Source organism: Bactrocera neohumeralis, unplaced genomic scaffold (assembly GCF_024586455.1).
Source record: "Bactrocera neohumeralis isolate Rockhampton unplaced genomic scaffold, APGP_CSIRO_Bneo_wtdbg2-racon-allhic-juicebox.fasta_v2 cluster11, whole genome shotgun sequence".
In the NCBI taxonomy this organism is placed as follows: domain Eukaryota; kingdom Metazoa; phylum Arthropoda; class Insecta; order Diptera; family Tephritidae; genus Bactrocera; species Bactrocera neohumeralis.
Window position 1 is genome coordinate 21,495,562 of NW_026089624.1, and position 20,076 is coordinate 21,515,637.

Here is a 20,076-nt window from a genome sequence, read left to right on the forward strand (position 1 = left end):
CACCGAAGGTCTTTTCAAACTATCTGAATGTTTCGGCACTAGAGATTTGATTCCGCACACAAATTTTAATTTAACTTTCTTGTTGAATAATTTCACTCATCGTAATAATGGCCGAATGCATTGTATGTACTTCAGAAAGACAAACGGTTACTGACACTAATTATTATGTATAATTATTTTGATATGACATTTGGCACGAATGTCACTGACAATCATACCAACTTAGAAAAAAAAAGATTTCACCGAATGGGTTTCGCGCGAAATTTAAATTAAAAAGCCTTACTATTTTTTCCCACAGCAGTTAAATGGTCGGCACCTTCGTATTGACATAGGAACTATAATAAATTTTTTGTGTATGTTAAATAAGTATATAAAATTTAATATTATTGTCAAATGTATACTTGTATTAACGAATGTATTGAAAATATAGACATACTATATGTATGTATCCAGTCTGCAGAAGCAACTGCTATGATTAAATGTAAATTCGACTAAAATATTTATTTTATATAAAAAATAATAATAATATGGGGCAATGTATTTTAATACTAACAATTTTAATATATACATATTTATGTATAAGTATAGTAAGTGAACCTTGATTGCTTGTTTATATTGTGATGTTATTTGTTTAAGCTTTTCTTTTGTTATAGTAGTTACTAAATACATTTCTTCATTAAGGAAATATTATTACTTTTTATTAAATTGGCATCGGCATTTGCATTGGCCGATTCTTTGTCTACAGGCCGGTTTATCGACATCGGCATGGGTATCGATCTTACACAACATATAAATGATCAGCGTGACTAGCTGAGTCGAATTAGTTATATATGTCTGTCTGCCTGTATATAGTGAACTATACCTTCGTTTTTGAGATATCGATCTGAAACTTTCTTTTCTTTCTAAGGAGATGCTAATTTGTCGAAAAACCCGTAATCGGATCAATATAGCATTTTGTGGAACACTTTCTTAATTGATAATATATCTTCACGAAATTTTCCAAGACAACGGTAAAATCTCCCAACAAATTATTCTGATTGGACCACTATAGTATATAGCTGACATACAAATTGACCGAATTAAAATCAAGATAAAGACGTTTTTATACCTTTTTATGCTTTAAGAAACGCACCTGTGAATGGTATTATAGCTTTGGTACAACCGAGGTTTACGTTTTTTCTATTTTTCATACAGATGCGCGGACGAATGAACAGACAGTAATCAATAGAAAAACAAAACTGATATGTAAATTTACAATTTATTTACGAAATGGCTGATTTATCGGTTATAGATGCCAAATGCATTCTATCAGCGTTCGTCACTCTGTTTTTGTTTTTCGTTTTAAATTTTTAACACCTCTGAGTAACTTATCTCATTTTGACTCAAGCCCGTCCACTTGCTCTTTATAAGGTATGCATTTTACGAATGACACTTTAAGACAGAGTTCGGCATAAGAGGAACTGCAACTGTATGAATCAGCACAAAACTCCGTTTTATTATTTGTTTACACAAATACTTTCGTGCTTCCTGATTTATTTTATATATTGCACGTTTGAATAAATATAATGGACCCTAAAAGCTTTAATTTTATTGACTTTAAATAACATAAAATACAAAAAATAAGTCATAGCATCATAAAGCATTCAACGGCACGACCATGTGTTATGTTGTTTCTTACGTGTGAAGTTAGGTTGCATTATTGTTCTATGAAATTGAAACAAATTTGAAAATATCGGGTGATTTTTTTGAGGTTAGGATTTTCATGCATTAGTATTTGACAGATCACGTGGGATTTCAGACATGGTGTCAAAGAGAAAGACGCAACGTTACGGTGAATGGCGATCGCTATCGTTCGATGCTAACAAACTTTTTGCTGCCAAAAATGGAAGAACTGAACTTGGTTGACATGTGGTTTCAACAAGATGGCGCTACATGCCACACAGCTCGCGATTCTATGGCCATTTTGAGGGAAAACTTCGGAGAACAATTCATCTCAAGAAATGGACCCGTAAGTTGGCCACCAAGATCATGCGATTTAACGCCTTTAGACTATTTTTTGTGGGGCTACGTCAAGTCTAAAGTCTACAGAAATAAGCCAGCAACTATTCCAGCTATGGAAGACAACATTTCCGAAGAAATTCGGGCTATTCCGGCCGAAATGCTCGAAAAAGTTGCCCAAAATTGGACTTTCCGAATGGACCACCTAAGACGCAGCCGCGGTCAACATTTAAATGAAATTATCTTCAAAAAGTAAATGTCATGAACCAATCTAACGTTTCAAATAAAGAACCGATGAGATTTTGCAAATTTTATGCGTTTTTTTAAAAAAAAGTTATCAAGCTCTTAAAAAATCACCCGATATTTCTCAGGGTTGTAGTTTATATGAAGTTGTGTTAAAAATACTTATATATATTAGTATATTAGTTTTTAATTAATCCAATAATTTACATGATATGCAAAACATATCGTAAATCTCAATGGTTTTAAAACCACTGCCTGCATTATATTATATATACAATTTTATCTGAACATTCGTCCAACTATTTTAAAGTATGATGTTTATACGAGTAACTGCAGTATTACTTTTAAACTTTCACTTACTTTACGAAGGAGACGAAGTCATTAAGCGCTAGCTCACAGCCCGGCCAACGGCATATTCCGTGTGCATATAGCGGATGGTAGTACTTTTTTGGGCTATTGGTGTGCTTGTTGCTATTGACGTTTGTGTCCTGGCTTGCCTCTGTGGCGTTTGTGTCATCGTAATTGATGCAATGAGTTTCGTTGCTGCCGCCATTGCAACCACTTACTGCATCCAACAGGCCACCAAAATTTGGCGTCATCTGTGCACCACGTATGCAGCGACTGTTTGCGGCTGCTGCAGCAGCTGCTGCGGCAGCTGCCACTGCTACAGCTGCTGCTGCATTATGATGTGGTGCTTGCGTATGCGATGCAGCCGCTGCTACTGCTGCTGCTGCATGCATAGTCGATGGTATGACCTTTGAAGCAGCTACTGTAGGCGACAGAGTCGTTACTGGCGACAATATTAGTGGTGGCGGCGGCAATGTTAACAAAGGGTCACGTGCTGCTACCTTTTGTGTTGCATGTTCTTGTTGCTGCAATTGTTCCTGCGTTTGCTGATCCAGCCGTAATAACGGCGATATGCCACGGTGTACTTTTGAATCAGCCATATTATGTATGGTAGATGCCTGTCTTGTTTCCAACTTTTGCCCTGACTGCAACCTATGGTGTTGTACATTGACAGTCGGCGAAGATGGCGTAGCTACGACGTCGCCCACATGCGTGCCAGCACTATCATTGGGACAAGTATAATGTTTGATATTATCACGAATTTCACTGCAATTGTCAGTGCTGCTATTTTGATTGCTATTACTGCTACATCTACTTCGACTGGGACTTCCACTTCTTGCATACGCGACGCGCTTTTGGTAATGCATATATGCTGCGAAAACAAAAAAACCACACATACATTTGTAGGTAACATCATCTGTACTTATGAAAATATAAAAAAAGTTTAAATAAACAACATATATTCATATGTACAATGAGCACTGGATTTCAATAAAATCACCATGTATATCATCAGTTATATTGTTGCCTTGGTCCACAGGATTCACCCAAGTTGTGAATTCATCCAATTCATTAGCAGTCGAATTCTGGCTTTCATTGCCATTGTGGTGTTCATCAATGGACGAAGGCGCCGACGAAGGCCGCATACATTCGGTACTGCGCTGCATTTGCTGTGAATGTAAAGTTAGTGTATTTTGTTGAGCTTGTGTTTTGCTGCATATTTTGTCATTATTGCGATTATGTATGCGGGACACGAAACACGGGACATCTTCAGTTGCGGGTAGCATTGACACATCCTCTGGAAAAGCGTTGCTGGTGTGCTGAGAACTATCATTGTCGTCATAGTTTTTTGATATAATATTCATTGTGTTTTCGTGGTGCTCTTTGTCACGTTGATGCTGCCATGCAATGCATCTATGATTATGGAAGTTTTTGCTGTTACTGTTGTTGTTTCCATCATCGTCGGTTCTAGCTTTGCGCTGATATTGCTTAAAGCTATTACAACTAGTAGTAGCACCGCAAATATGTGTAGAAGAGGAACAATGTGTAGTTGGCTCCTGCAATAACGGCTCGTCTCCTTCCATGCATTGCATAATTGAAGGCTTAAAGTCACCACACAAACTACTGTTATTGCTCTCCCCAAGTGTTGGGTTACTTATTGTAGAATTGCACTCTACATCCAACCTATAAGTATGCTCTTCCTTGTTATTCTGTTCTTCCTGTAAAGATGTATTAATAATCTTAATAAATTGCTTGTTTTCGCAAACATCGAGTTCGGCATTGTGATTAATGTTGTTGTTATTACTGATATTCAAGTGAGTGTTCTTGTTTTCGTTATCAATATCCTCGTCGTCATTTTGTTGTTGGCTTTGTCGTAGCCGATATTCATTATGTGGATTTGTCAAATTTGCTTGGTACGGCATATATATTTGTTGTTGCTGCTGATGCTGTTGCAATAAATAATTTGTTTCATAATACGTTTCATTACATTTGGTCAATGCATTCGAAGCCTGATGTTGCAAGTGTAATTGCTGGTGCGCGTGACTGAACAAATTACTTAAAGGTGACGATGATCTATCAAGCTGCGTTTGAAAGTCCAATTGCAAAGGTTTGACAAAGCCTGTAACACACATATTTGATAAATATATATTTTTTATAAGTGTCATAATAATTATTTAATTATTAAAAATAAGCTGAGACCACTAAATTCTACTATTAATTTTAACAATGTCTAAATTAATACTCAATACTAGAGCTGAATCCTTTGGCGAATATATATGAAAGCCGTCCCAAGTCCAGACTAACACATTGAGAACATTTTCATGAAAACCAATTAAGGCACACGTATTACTGTGATAAAAAAGTAAGGTAAATTTGATCATAAAATGTAAATTCCTCATTCATTTGTCAAGTTTGATACCCATCAAAGTGAAGGCAAATTAGGCGAAAATGGGGGTTGAGTTGAGTTTTTTTCAAGAAGGTCGCGAAAAATCAGTGATATTGTGCATTACCGTGATGAAGAAAGAACGCAAACGACGGATAATACTAAAAAATATGTTCCATTGATTTAAGGGGTAGTAAAATTAAGTGTAATATCTTAGAAATAGTCTCTGCAAATTGAAAGTAAATCCGACAAATATTTTTGGAGTTATTCGATAATTAGCAAAGCGTTTTCGGACGATCTGACGCGTTTGAGAACAGATATTTGTTGTAGCAGAAGCTGCAACTTTAAATACGTTTCTCTCAAAACCAGCGACTCGATAGATTTCAATGAAATTTACACTGCTTTTTGAGAATATAAAAACAAGATTTTTTTAATTTAATTTTTTATAATGAAATGGCATTTCCCGCGGCTTCGCCCGCATTGAATCCTTCGAATAAATATCAAAAATTGTTAACAATACCAGAAAACTAAATATATAGTTAGATTTTAATATAGTCTCATAAAGTTATATATTATAACGAACCGAAAACATAGTGTGGAGAATTGTAATTGCGTAGCCCAACAAAATTTTTTTTAAAAAAGTTGAAAAATTTAGGAGTTTATGAATTTACATTAGTATGTGCATGAATAATATACAATGATCATCTTCGTGGTGGTGATGTTAACCCAATTTTTTTCTGATTAACGTTTTGGATGCATTTTTGTTTTGCTAGATTTTGAAATTTTTCGACAAACAATAATATCTATCGAAAATAATTTTTTCAACTTTGAAATTTATTTTATCGAATCTGAACCTCCGTGGACCTTTTGCCGTTATAAACGAATAATTGTGCAAATTTTCGCATCTTTCCGTGTTACAGTTCGAACGCGTAAAAGGTGTCCCATAATTAACGCAAGATTTAAATTTGCTGCCATTTACGTAGTTAAGTGTTGACAACTTAAAACAAGAAAAAAAAGGTGCGTGGAGTCCCTACGCGCGGATGAAGTTATACTTCTTAGTGATATTCCAAGAAATGTATATCATTTTGTATGAAATAAAAGTAGAAAACTTAAATTCACATTTTATAAATTTATTATAATTTATTATCTCCCCGAGCATGCTTTCGCCAACAAGTCGTCCTTTCGCGACGATGGCAAAAGCTAAAAATCATAAATTGCTTAACTTTCTGGTGCTTCTCGCAAAAATCTGCGTCGATATATATTCACGATCATACGTATACATACATACATATTTACAAATGTTTGTAGGCGAAGCTGCTACAGCGGCAAGGGGTGACAATCGGCGGCCATTACTTTACTTATGCCATAGAAATTCTATTGCTACGAATATGGAAGTGACAACGAAATAATGCAAATATGCATATTTCTAAAGGTCATTAGTTTCTTTGAAGAAATGAAAGAAATGAATGATCCTGAGAAGTATAGTCTTAACTTTTCAACGGCCAACGCAGAGCATTTCAACCAAAAGGAATTTATTCATTAAAATCACCACTCAGAAGTCGTTTTATCCGTTGTAAGCGAACGATTTTCGAAGAAACATCATTTCTAATATGCCACAAGACACAATTAGAAATGAACTTCTTAAACCTCACGCTGTCAGATAAAACGATATACCTCGTCATCGCGGGTCGATTTCCAAAAAATGTAAATGAAGACTAACTACAGAAATGATCCTGTAAAGTATAGCCTTAATTTTTCAACGTCCAATGCAGAGTATTTCAACCAAAATATACGCAAAATAGTTGAGAATTCGCAGAAATGAAAGACAAAAGAAAGAAAAAGCAGTATAACTTCAATAATGAACAAGCACACAAACATACATATGCGCAGCAGCAGCAAGGAAAGAGGTAACAATCGGCGATCCATTGTATATTTCTTTCATGCATAACCAAACCATAATTAGGACAACTCAATTCAAGTGTCAATGGTGGTCTAGGTGGTAAGCGCTTCAAAAGTTACGACGAGCACGAAGGAGGTGCGTAGGTTCGAATCCCAACAGAATTTATTTTTAATTGAATATGTGATCTTATTTTATAATAACTCATTTTAAATATATAAAAGATTTACCTAAACATTATGATGATATTTTCATGATTCATACGCAATGTACGAATGTAAGCAATTTCGTTTTGCCGTCGGCATTTCAATTTCTCATTCTTCAATTTTTGTTTTCAACCAAGAAATCGCTTGTATGTATGTATGTACATATGTGCAATATATGCCTTTGCGTTTTGCCGTCGGCATTTCCATATTGACATGCAAAAGTAATTATGTATGTATTTCATTGTTTCGTTTTGGCCCAATTTTGTATATTAAGACAAGTGTTAATAACTGCGCCAAAATTAAATATATTATATATTCATATGTAAACATGTTTTAAACTTTACATAAAATTGAAGTGTCAATAATTGCGCCAATTTTCATAAAGTTGGAAATTTTGCGCGAATAAGACGTGTGCGGGTTAAGTCGTGAATTTTACTTATATTAATTAATTTGAAAGTGCCGAAAAATGCGAAACGAAATTTCAATAAATTTAAATAAATTTAAGTAAATTTACATGTATTTTCATTTATATTTAATTGTCAATAAATTTTTTTAAAATTATTTGCCCTAGTTGTCCATTTTTATATTATGTCGTTTGCACATTTGTCTGTATATTTGCGAAAGCAAATGTTCTACAGAAGCATATTTCTATACTTAAACAAAATTATTAGAACCATCGTATGTTTCTTATGTACATGCATAACCAAACCATACTTAAGTCAGCGCAACCTAGGTGTCAATGGTGGCGTTGGTGGTAAGCGCTTGGAAAGTCAAGATGATACCACAGGTCTCAGGTTCGAATCTCGACAGAATAAGTTTTTAATTTTTTGCTTTTAACATCGTATACTATACAAATAAATATACATAATATACATATACATAATATTGCTGTGATAAATTTAATTTCTATTAGTAAGAAAAATATTTATTTTTATAGTAAACGATGTTAAAAGGCATACATCTTCTATCCTATCTTGTGTATCTGCACATGCTCATATGAGTGTATGTATACGCATGTGCGCGTTCAGAAATTGAAATCATATTTTCATCACTTATCAATATACAGTAGAAATTCGATAATCCGAATAATTGATTGCAGACCCGATTCGAATTACTGAATTATTCGGATTATTGGATTATTTTTTATATGTGAAAGGTATATAAGAAAAATGCTAAATTTCAATAAAAAACCAAACATGAATTCATTTATTAATAATAAAACAAACATTTCGCTCTTATTTATATGCATATATTTACTTTGAGAAGTTACAAAAAATTAAGTTTTTTTTTGCGATTTAAAGAAATTTTTTATATTTGTTTGTTTAACATTTTTTGTGCAAAGCTCCAGCGCTTCATCTCGCAAATCCGTTAAAAATAATATTTTCTCTTGCTCAATATCTTTTTGCTGTGCCCATAGAATAATCTTTTTTAAATTTTCAACTGCTTCAGCATTTGAGGTTTGCTCGTCTTTTTCAACATTTACTTCCGGTTCATCAGGATCTGACAACGTTAGAATATCGTCTGCAATATCACTTTTGTAGTTTTCTTCGATCCATTCATTCAAATTATCATTACTTACATTTATATTCATACAATTTTCAATAAGATCTCTCATAAAATTCGTTGTTTCAGTTTCACCTTGTATTAAAGAAGACATTATATTTTGTCGAAGAGTAGCCAAAGGAATATCATCTTCAGAGATGGTATTTTCATGAGAAATTTTTGACCAGCACTTTTTTAAAACTTCCTCTCGAACTTTGTTCCATTAATGTTTGAGGAAAATACATGCATCCTTTAACGTAAAAGACTTCAAAGACTTATCGTAATCTCCACCTCCTCCCATTATATGACATTAAAGCGATTTCTTATAGTACAGTTTGGTTATTCTAATGGCGTTCTGGTCCATAGGTTGAATTAAACTGGTGCAATTAGGGGGTAAAAATAAACATTTGTAATTTTCATAAGAAAGTTCAGTAGGATGACATGGAGCGTTATCTATTATTAGTAACGCTCTTTGGTCCAGATTGTTTTCAGTTTGGTATTGTTTAACTTGTGGAACAAAAGAATTCTGAAACCATTTCGAAAAAATATATGAAGTCATCCAACCATTCTTAGATGCGTAATACTCTACTGAAGGACGATTTTTGAAAGAACGCGGCTTTTTTGATTTTCCTACAACCATAATCCGCAATTTGTGATCTCCAGTCTTATTTGCACAGCAAAGAAAAGTAACCCGTTCTTTAGACATTTTTCTTCCTGGCGCAGAAGTAATTTCCAAAAAAGGGCCGACTCATCTGCGTTATAAATTTGTGTGCCGTATAAGTCTTCTGATGATTGAAGTTCTTTCAACTGCCGTATAAATGCAGGTACTAAATCATCTTGTGCGGATAGTTTTTCGCCACAAATCTTTAAACAACGGATATTATATCTCCTCTTAAATTTTTGATACCATCCATATGACGCATTAAATATTTTGCCACTGCCATACCTATCTTTAAACATTTGTTTGGCCTTTTTGCATAAAATTGCACGTGAAAATATCTTTTGAAGTTCCCACCTTCTCTTAAAGTTTGACGCAGTTTTAGATTTTTAGCGCTTGCATTTTCCGATACTCTTTAAAACAAATGTATAAAAAATTAAAACTTGCAAACTAATTGTAACAGTTATGCATACAAACCTCTTAAGCTTATAACCTTTTCTTTTTATATCAGAAATAGTCGAACGTCCTACTCCGTATTTGTTGGCTAATTCTTTATTAGATTTGCCTTTTTTTATTTCATCGATTATTTTTATTTTATCTAATAATCACATAGTTTTATGAGCACGTTTTTTATTATTCATTTTGCGACTGATCACTTGCAAAACTGATACACAATGACAAAATATGCATTCCCTCTTTCATTTATGAAAGCTATGCTGTTAAAAAGCGTTAAATTCCCGTTAATCATTTCATTCCATTGATTATATGAGCACATCAGACAATTCGGATTATAGAGTTGCAATTAATTCGGACTACAGAATAGCCAGTAGTAAGAATCTAACCCTTCGGATTACTGGATTTTCGGATTATAGAGTAGTCGGATTATCGAATTTCTACTGTACTTATTACACGTGCGCGCATTGACTTGCATGTTCATAAGCGTGTAAAAGCGTTTAAAAAGTTACGATGAGCACGTAGGAGGTACGTGGGTTCGAATCCCAACGGAATTGATTTTTTAATTGAATATGTCACCAACCAAAAATTGAAACATTGTTCTACAAAAACAACAACAGCATAAGCATGGCAACATTGTGTTGTTGGTAGAAAAGCCGAGCTGTGCCGAAAGAAACGAACAAACGATCGCCGATTGTCACCGCTTCGCTTGCTGCTCGAACATCTTCGCAGACAAGGTTGCGTTAGATTCATATTGAGCAAGGTTGCGCAACTTGAATCTATACTTAAACAAACTCCGAACTCGTATAAGAAGTATAACTTCAAAAAAACGTTAACTGCGGCTGCACCGAAGCTAATATACCCTTCACAGGTGCATTTCTTTTAGTAAATATGTGTTCAGTTTTCATGTAAGCTATATGCTATAGTAATCCGATCTAAACAATCGGAGATTACGTTGTTGCCTTAGAAAATAATCTTCACCAAATTTCGTGAATATATCTTTTCAAATGTGAAAGTTTTCCATACAAGAACTTGATTCCGATCGTTCAGTTTGTATGGCGGCTATATGCTATAGTGAGCCGATCTGAACAATTTCTTCCGATATTATATTATTTTTATGAACAAAAAGTCATACCAAATTTCGTGAAGATATATCGTCAAATGAGGAAGTTTTCCATACACGAACTTGATTCCGATCATTCAGTTTGTATGGCAGCAGTAATTCGCATATATGTATACCAGAGAGCTGCATTGGGTGTGTTCGAACCTGTTCGATCACCCTCATTAAAAATCGAGCACGAGCGAGCGCCACACTCGGCAGCAATGGGTTCGATCGAGTGGCACACCCGGCAGCTGCTTTCTGTGTGTTCGAGTCTGTTTGATCATACTCTCTTCAAAACGATCACAAGCGAGTGTCCACCAGAGAGCAGCTTCGGGTTCAAGCAGCAAACTCGGATTTTGTGTATATTATATTTTCGGGTGTGTCGTGCAAGTGTTGATTGTGATCGTATGTATGTACATATTACATATTAAATAATAATAATTCAATTAAAGAATAGAATTCACTCAAAACTTATTTCATTTATTAATTAACACATTATAAATAAAAAACAAACATTTCATTGCACTTAAATATTTCTTAAATATTTTGATTTTTTTAAAACATAAATTTCAAGAAAAAAATAATAAATAATAGAAATACATTATATTATTAGTTAAAAAACATATGAGATCGTGTTAAGTTTTATAATTTTTAATCAGTATAGTTTTTATAGTACGAATTTAAGAACAACAAGCTGTCTACCGATCCGGGTCCCAGTCTATTTCTTTTTTCTGATATTATGTTGCCAGCTAAAGAAAAAGATCTCTCGGCCGCTGCACTGCTAGCTGGCATTGAATGAATCTGACATGCAAGTTTTGATAAATGAGGGTCTTTCTTCTGATTTATTTGCCACCACTCCATCAAATTGAAAGCTTCAGTCTTCTCAACTACTTCCTTGCTATATCTTTCTACTTCGTCTTCAGGGTTTTCTGTGGTATTTGAGACAGATGGCTTAAGCAAATTTGAGATAAAGAATGCATCATTGCTTTTATTGGAATTCGTAGCTGGGAAACTTGAATGACTTTGTTCTAAGTCACTTTCATTAAAAGAAAAACGTGATGTCGAAGCAGAAACGGGAGTGGTTGGGCTTACGGAGTCGTTTTCCGTCAATAACACAGACGATGATTGTGTAGAAGTTGGTGTATTATATTGAATTTGAGAAATGCAAAAATTCTTTATACAATGTAAGTCATCTGGCTGCATGTTTATAGCAGGCGGGTACAAAAAGCATGCAGCTTTATGCCATATACTTAAATTGGGGACCCATACTTCCTCAATTTTTTGTTTAATACTCGCTTTTAACATCGATATTGCAGCTATGTCATCACTATTCGGTTCGCAAATATTTTTATTTTTAAAATAGATGGAAAAACATAACACAGCGATGGAGAACTACAAAGTTGTAATTTCTTGAACACAGTTTCAAAATCCTTGCACAATTCAAACAAGACTTTTAAAATCGGTATATTAACGTGTAGCAATCGTTGGCTTTCTCCGTTATCAATTAGAACGTTGTTAATTTCAAACCAATTGCCAATTATGGATTTAATCATTCCGTAGTGGGAATTCCACCGAGTTGGACATTAGGCTTTCAATGAAGTGGGTAGTAAATGCTGTAAATTTGCTTTTTTAAAATATTTTACACTTTTTTTGCTATATTCTAAGACATCTGTCAGCTCTTTTGTGTCCGCGAACGACTTATCCAAAACATTGGAAAATAGATGGCTGCTGCAGCTTATGCGTATATTTTTTTGCAATGCTTTTAACATATTACTTCCCCTGTCAGTAGTAAATTTAACTGTGTCCATATTCTGAACTCCATATTCCTTAAAAAAATCATCAAGCTTCTTAAAGAAATAATCACCCGTAGATCTCTGAAAATCCATGGACTTCATACCCAGCACCATATCATAAAATTTTAGGTCTTTTTGGTAGTGGAAGGTGACGCCTAAGAAGTTCCGCTTTACGTAGTTGTCCGTCCACATGTCGATTGTAGCTGAAGCTCCACCGCTGGTCACAATGCTATTTATTTCATCTTTAAGTTTTTTTTTTCACTTGCGTACTTTTGGACTTTGCGGGAAATTGTTGTTGCGTTAGGTAGCAAATTTTCTACATCAACGCTCTCGCCATAAGTTGCACCGATCTTAATAAAGAATTTTACTAGTTTCGAGAAGCCAGAAGCTTGCACTGCCGAAAATGGCCGGCAGTCTTCAATAATCCACGATGTACATCTTTCAATGGCCTCGTTTTTATCTGACGCTGTGACAGTTTTTAACTATTGACCCTCTTTAATCTTTTCTTACAGCATGGGTGACGAACCAGATTAGATGTCTGACCTTTGCAATATTTTAACACTTTTAAACAAGAGCGACAGTACACGAAAACTTCTACTACAGTTTCATCTGGCTTTAATATTTCCGACAGAACGTTTCAGACGAAATTTCGGCCTTTGCACCTACCAGGCAAAGTGTAGGTGCCATTGGAAATGTTCTCACAAACCGAATTTTCTATTGTTGTCATTATGAATTATAAAAAGTAAACAAAACAAACAAAACCACTAACCGTTGATAATCACTACGCAATAATAGCATGACTGCCTATTACACACATACATATTGTCAAATTTTGTGCACACTCGTGTGTAACTCGATCACATTCAATACGATCGGGTTAGAGTTTCAGCTCGTTCACAAACGAGTGTCAACTCGGCACTCTATTAAAACAAACAGATATGCTTGTGGTTCGAGTGTCGCGAAAGGCTCGTTCGTTTTGAACATATCTCCTAGCGATCAATACATGTATTCATACTGAAAAGTTTGATCAAACAAAATCAGAATGGACATTCGAGTGTGCACGAAAATGATATACCCGTTGCAGCTCTCTGATGTATACAGACAAACTTCGTGACAAACTTAATATACCCTGTTCAGGGTATAAATATAGGCGCAAAATATCTTCGTTAATTCAGCAATTTATAGGACTTCTTCTTGCTCATAACTTAATTTTCAATATCCAAAAACTCTTGTTTCTGTGATTGTTAATTACTTATTTCCTATTAATTTCAATAGGTACCAATAATCACTGGTTCTATAATTATTATGCGCAATGTCTCTTTCAAAGCTTAGTAGATCAGACACGTCCGTTACGACTAAGATTATTTAGTTATGTATTTGGCTTTCAACACAACTGCATTTTGGGTGAAGTTTATAATTTCGGTATTACCGATATAATTTCCATTCGTCCAAACAAATTTCGTTTAAGTGTTGCCAAATTTCAACTTTTTTATGATATTAGGGCCTTCAACTCTGTGAAAGTGGGTTTAACTAGAACATCAAAACGTGCAACTGCTTTGTAGCAATATTATTGCGTTTATTTGGCAAACATATTAATAGAGAATGGAAAATTTATTAAAAAATTATATAATTTAAAACGTTTTATTTACAAAAATTCATAAAATGGCGAAAAATTTGTTCAGCTCGTACCGAAAGTGAACGAGGCAAACTACAATTTGGAAACAGTAAAAATAAAATTAAGAGGCGTGGGAAGTATTTTGAACTTAAAGAGTTGAAACATTTTCTATGCAATACAAATGCAGAATAACTCATAATTATTCATAATTATTTGGAACAATTCCCTACTGACAGATATCTAAGCCAAGAAAGCGATAAATAACATACCTTGATGGATCAGATATTGTCGTTGTACTAATTGTAGTTGCTGTATTAGTTCTTGTTGTTGTACGCTCAAATGGTGTTGCAGTTGCATAGTAGAAAGCGTTTCTCTTAAAAGTTGAGTCTTGTTGCTTAGAAAGGTCTGGTGATGATCATGGCGATATATTTTCTTTGAGCTTGACACGTCAAAAGAATTTTGTTTATTGCGGACGTCAAAGCCTGCAGAGTTTTTGGATGTGCGCATGCAAACGTCACTATTACCGCACATACAGTTTTGTGCGCAGAAATTTATACTCTTAGGCCTGTGCTTAGTTCTGGGCATTGCATTGTAATTTCGCAAGTCTTTGTCTTCAGATACACCTTCAAAGACTATTAGTTTCTTATCTGAAACGATTTCAATTGATTTTTCTTTGTGTTTAAATTCTAGTTGAATGAGAGTAGAATTATCACTAGCTCTATTATCAAGCTCCACTATCTCATTTGAGGCCCTTCTCGCTGGTACGAACGAGGCGTTTGTTTGACTTTTATTTAAAGACTGACAACTTTTGTGATTGTTGAGAATCTCCCGAGTTTTTTGAGCTGAATGCTTGAGTTGATTTTTAGTTTTTAAAGGTTGCTTTCTATGACAGTTTGAATTTGTATTTGCAATATTCTTGTAGATGCTTATCGATAAAGGTTGATTATCAGCACTTCCTGTCTTTTTCCGAAACTGACGTAGTTTTTTATTTGTTGTATTGGTTTCTTTCATTACGCGAATTAAAATACAGCCTGAAATGTATTGATAAAAAAAAAAAAACAAATTGTACACAAATTTTCAACTACTGTAAACTCTAAGTCCAAATATATCAGAATATCAGGTGTAATATTGTGACTCAAAATAACTAGTTCTGATAAGAAATAAATAAAAAGTAAAATATTGAAAAACGTAATACCAAAAAAATGTGTTAATTAAATAATTACTGTTGAAATGTTACTTGAAAAAGCAACCCTGCTTCGTCCAATGCATATGTTCAATTTCGAATTCGTGCATCATTACATGCAATATATTGTTTTCCGATTCCATTTTGTTACTTCTCAATAAACTGTTCAATCGTTAAGACGAATACTACGGCTGCCCGTTTCATTTAAATCCTACAGGTTATGGGCCCAGGGCCACGCTATAAGTAACGGTGAACAAAGTAAAATTATAAATTAGTAAGATGAGTGCTATGTACCAAATAGAGAAATTGAATGAGAATAATTTTGATTCTTGGAGTATCCAAATGCGAAGTGTATTGGTACATGCAGAGTTATGGAAACTTGCATCGGGCGAGTCCCCAAAGCCAGAAGCAGGCACCGAGGGTGAGGCTGTGGCGAAGTGGACGGCGCAGGATGAGAAGGCACTTGCGATTATTACACTCAGTGTAAAACCCTCACAGTTAAATTATTTGAAGCATTGTAAGACGGCAGCAAATGCATGGGAAAGGCTTAGGGAAGTGTACCAGCCAAGCGGTCCCGTTAGAAAGGTGTCATTGTATAAGAGGCTACTTAACCTCAAATTGGTTGAAGGTGAAAAAGTGGCAGTGTACTTAAATACGTTTACCACGGCCAAAGATAAGTTGGCTGAAGTGGGCATTTCGCTCAATGATGAGCTTATTGCCATATTATTACTATCGAGTCTTCTGAAAGAGTTTGAAAACTTTGTCATTGCGATGGAAACGCGAGATAGTCTGCCAACATTTGATGTTTTGAAGCTGAAACTTGAAGAAAGCGAACGTGAGTCAACATCACAAAAGTTGAAGGTAGCGTTCAGCAGTTGATCGGCGTTTGCAGGCAAACAGTCAAAAAATGTCATTTGCTTTCGTTGTGGGCAGCGTGGGCACATAAAGGCAAATTGTGTTGCTAAGGGGAGCGATCGCAACATGTTCTCGAACTTTGTGGAACATGCGGAGTTGATCACGTTAGCAGGTGAGAACAGTTTGCAGGCAGAGGATAAAGGCAGCGTGAAGATTTTTACAGACACTACTGTATTGACATTAAACGATGTGTTATACGTCCCACGTATGAGGGGAAATTTTATTTCGGTCGGTCGTGCCGTTGAAATGGGATGCGATGTCAGTTTCGCAAACAAGCAAGCTATGGTGAAAAAACATGGTGTTGAGATTCTACGATTGAAACAAATAAATAACTTGTTTATCTTCGAAAATAAACGCAACAGCTGTTTCGGTGTTATTCGGAGTGATGCAGTGCTTTGGCATAATAGGTATGGGCACCTGAATTATGCGAGTTTGGCAGAACTTCGAAATAAATTGTTGGTACATGGGATGGATGAAGTGAATTTTTCTCAGAAGCCGGCATGTAGAACATGCATGATAAGCAAAATACAAGCACAGCCACATCCAAAAGCAACAGAAAATAGATCAAAGAACGTGTTAGAGTTAATACATACAGACGTATGTGGGCCGTTTGATACACAATCGCTGGGTGGATCAAAATATTTTCTGACATTCATTGACGATATGTCAAGGAGAATTTTCGTGTATTTTTTAAAATCAAAATCAGAAGTATTTGAGAAGTTTGTGACTTTTTGCACTATGGTGGAAAGGCAAACGGGCAGAAAAATAAAAGCAGTCAGAAGCGACAACGGTCGTGAATTTATCAACAGCGCATTCAATGAATATTTTGAGAAAAATGGTATTGTGAGACAGTTGACGGTTCCCTACACTCCACAGCAGAACGGTGTAGCGGAACGGGCGAATCGTACGTTGGTTGAAATGGCCAGGAGCATGCTGGTACATTCGGGCATGAATGCGGCGTTGTGGGCAGAAGCAGTAGCTACGGCGGTGTACTTGCGAAATCGTGCGCCAACAAAGGCGCTGAATAATAAAACACCTTATGAAGCTTGGTTTAGAAAAAAGCCTACAGTGAAACACTTAAAAGTGTTTGGGTCAGCAGCAGTAGCGCTAGACAAAACTCATCATAAAAAGTTTGCGGCAAAAGGTAAACAGTTGAGAATGGTCGGTTATTCACTAGTTTCAAAAGCGTACCGATTGTATGATGCGGAGTTACGTCAAGTGGTCGAAAAGCATGATGTTTTGTTCAATGAAGCAAGTAGCATAGAAGGCGCTGATAATGAAGAGGTGGCTTTTGAATTCGGGCACATGCAGCAATACACAAACGAAGATAATAACAACATAAGCAGTGCTGGTGACGCAATAGTTAACGACTGTGAAGATGATATCATAGAGAGTGGCGATGAAGCAAATCAGATGAGCAGCAACGATGAATATCTTAGCGCAGATGAGCAACCAGTTAAATATGCACCGGGTAGGCCTAAGTTGGTGAGAACGGGTAGGCCAGGGCGTCCTAAGAAGCAATATAATGTGTTGAATGCTATGAACACAAGTGATGTTGAAATTCCACAAACATATGAAGAAGCGATGGCAAGTGAGCAGGCGTCTTTGTGGCAAGATGCGATGAACAGGGAGCACCAGGCTCTCAGTGCAAACGATACATGGTCATTTGTAGATATGCCTAAGGGGCAGTCGGTTATTGGCTGCAAGTGGGTATATAGCCTTAAACGAGACAAGCACGGCAACATTGAGCGCTATAAGGCGCGTTTGGTCGCGAAGGGCTGTTCGCAGCAGTTCGGTGTTAATTATGTTGACACTTTCTCTCCGGTTTGTCGTTTCGAAACCATAAGGTTAGTTTTGGCGTTGGCTGCAGAATTAAAAATGTTCCTGCACCAAATGGATGTATGCACAGCATACTTAAATAGCGAGCTGAAAGACGTTGTTTATATGAAGCAGCCGAAGGGTTATTGTAGTGGCGATAATCAGCGTAAGGTATTGCGATTAAACAAGGCTATATACGGGTTGAAACAAAGTGGCAGGGAATGGAACTCCAAGCTAGATAGAGCATTGCGTGACATTGGGTTTACTCAGTGTGAGAGTGAACGTTGTCTTTATAAGCAAGACATAAAAGGTAATCTTTTTTTGATACTTGTATACGTTGACGATCTTCTCTTAGCATGCCAGTCAAAGGAAGTGTTGGTTGACGTTAAAGCAAAAATTTGTGAAAGGTTCGAGTGCGTCGACAAAGGTTCTCTCCATATGTTTCTTGGTATGCAGATAGAGCGAGATGGCGAATTGGGCGAAATTTCAATTGGGCAGTCACAGTACATTAAAGATTTGTTACGGCAACATCGTATAAGTGAATGCAGACCGGCATATACACCACTAGATGTTGGTTTTCAAGTGGCATGCGACAGCGACGTTTGCAAGAAGGTAGACCAGACATCTTATCAGTCTACAATAGGTGCGCTGATGTGGCTAGCACTTTCGACGAGGCCAGATATTTTCCATTCCGTAGCAAAGCTGGCACAGCGTAACAAAGATCCGCATAGTGAGCATCAGGCGGGTATAATGCATATATTGAGGTATTTAGCTGCAACTATAGATATGAAAATGCATTATCGTGCATGCAATAAACCTCTGAAGGGGTATGCAGATGCAGACTGGGGCGGCGATAGAATTGACCGTCGATCTTATACCGGCTATGTGTTTTTCTTAGCTGGTGGAGCGATTTCCTGGAAATCAGAAAACAAGATTGTGTTGCTTTGAGTAGCACCGAGGTAGAATATTTGTCTATGTCATCTGCAGTAAAAGAGGCGTTACATATAAGGCGCATAATTATAGAAATAGGTTGTGGTGATGTACGAACATCAACAGTGTTATATGGGGACAACCTTAGTGCTCAGCACCTTGCAAAGAATCCAGTGCACCATGCAAGGACTAAGCATATAGACATCAGGTATCATTTTGTGCGAGATATAGTTGAACGAGGTGAAATCAAATTGGAATATGTATCAACAAACCAGATGATAGCTGACATATTGACGAAGAATTTACCAAAGAGGAAGCACAGCGAGCTTTTGGGGTTATTAAATATGAAATAAGATACAAAGCATTTGTAAGAACATCTGCATTGAGGAGGGCTGTTGAAATGTTACTTGAAAAAGCAACCCTGCTTCGTCCAATGCATATGTTCAATTTCGAATTCGTGCATCATTACATGCAATATATTGTTTTCCGATTCCATTTTGTTACTTCTCAATAAACTGTTCAATCGTTAAGACGAATACTACGGCTGCGCGTTTCATTTAAATCCTACCTTGAATAAAAAATTGAGTAAGATACACGTGTTTCTCGGAATTGTAGGACGGTTGGTCTGCATTACCAATCAGATGCACCTGTGGGTCAAAATTTTTGAGGCTCCGCCCTGCAATTGGTTCAATGTAAATAACTTCTAAACCACTTAAGCTGAAAACCAAATTTGTGCAGAACAAATCTCTTAAGCACTTCTAACAACACTGTAAAAATGGATGAAATAAAAAGATAACCCTGTCCACTCTCCATATAACTGTACTGTTAAAAGCTACTAAAAATACGATAAATCAGTAAATAAATACGACAGAGTTATACAATTTTACACCCGAGATGTTATGAGAAGGTTTAATAGGGGTAAAAGCTTCACGATCTCGGGACTCGCCCATATAAAAAAAACATAAAACATCCGGCTGACTTTAGGACTCATG

At 35.9% G+C, this 20,076-nt stretch overlaps 1 protein-coding gene and 1 pseudogene across 18 annotated transcripts in view; both read right to left on the reverse strand.

Moving 5' to 3' along the window:
• Positions 1-20,076, reverse strand: part of LOC126766097 (putative uncharacterized protein DDB_G0282133) — a 154,438-nt gene that overhangs the window by 100,369 nt on the left and 33,993 nt on the right. For 14 of the 18 annotated variants that reach the window (XM_050483868.1, XM_050483867.1, XM_050483878.1 and 11 more), the window contains 3 exons: positions 14,508-15,269; positions 3,590-4,708; positions 2,602-3,505 (listed from right to left, as the gene is read on the reverse strand). In XM_050483868.1, the coding sequence (XP_050339825.1) occupies positions 2,602-3,505; positions 3,590-4,708; positions 14,508-15,269 (2,785 nt within the window). Of the gene's footprint in view, positions 1-2,601; positions 3,506-3,589; positions 4,709-14,507; positions 15,270-15,461; positions 15,635-17,527; positions 18,100-20,076 lie in introns of those variants that run through there. The other 4 variants (XM_050483879.1, XM_050483873.1, XM_050483872.1 and 1 more) reach the window with 4 other exon arrangements.
• LOC126766323 (small nucleolar RNA U3) lies at positions 6,520-6,722 on the reverse strand (annotated as a pseudogene).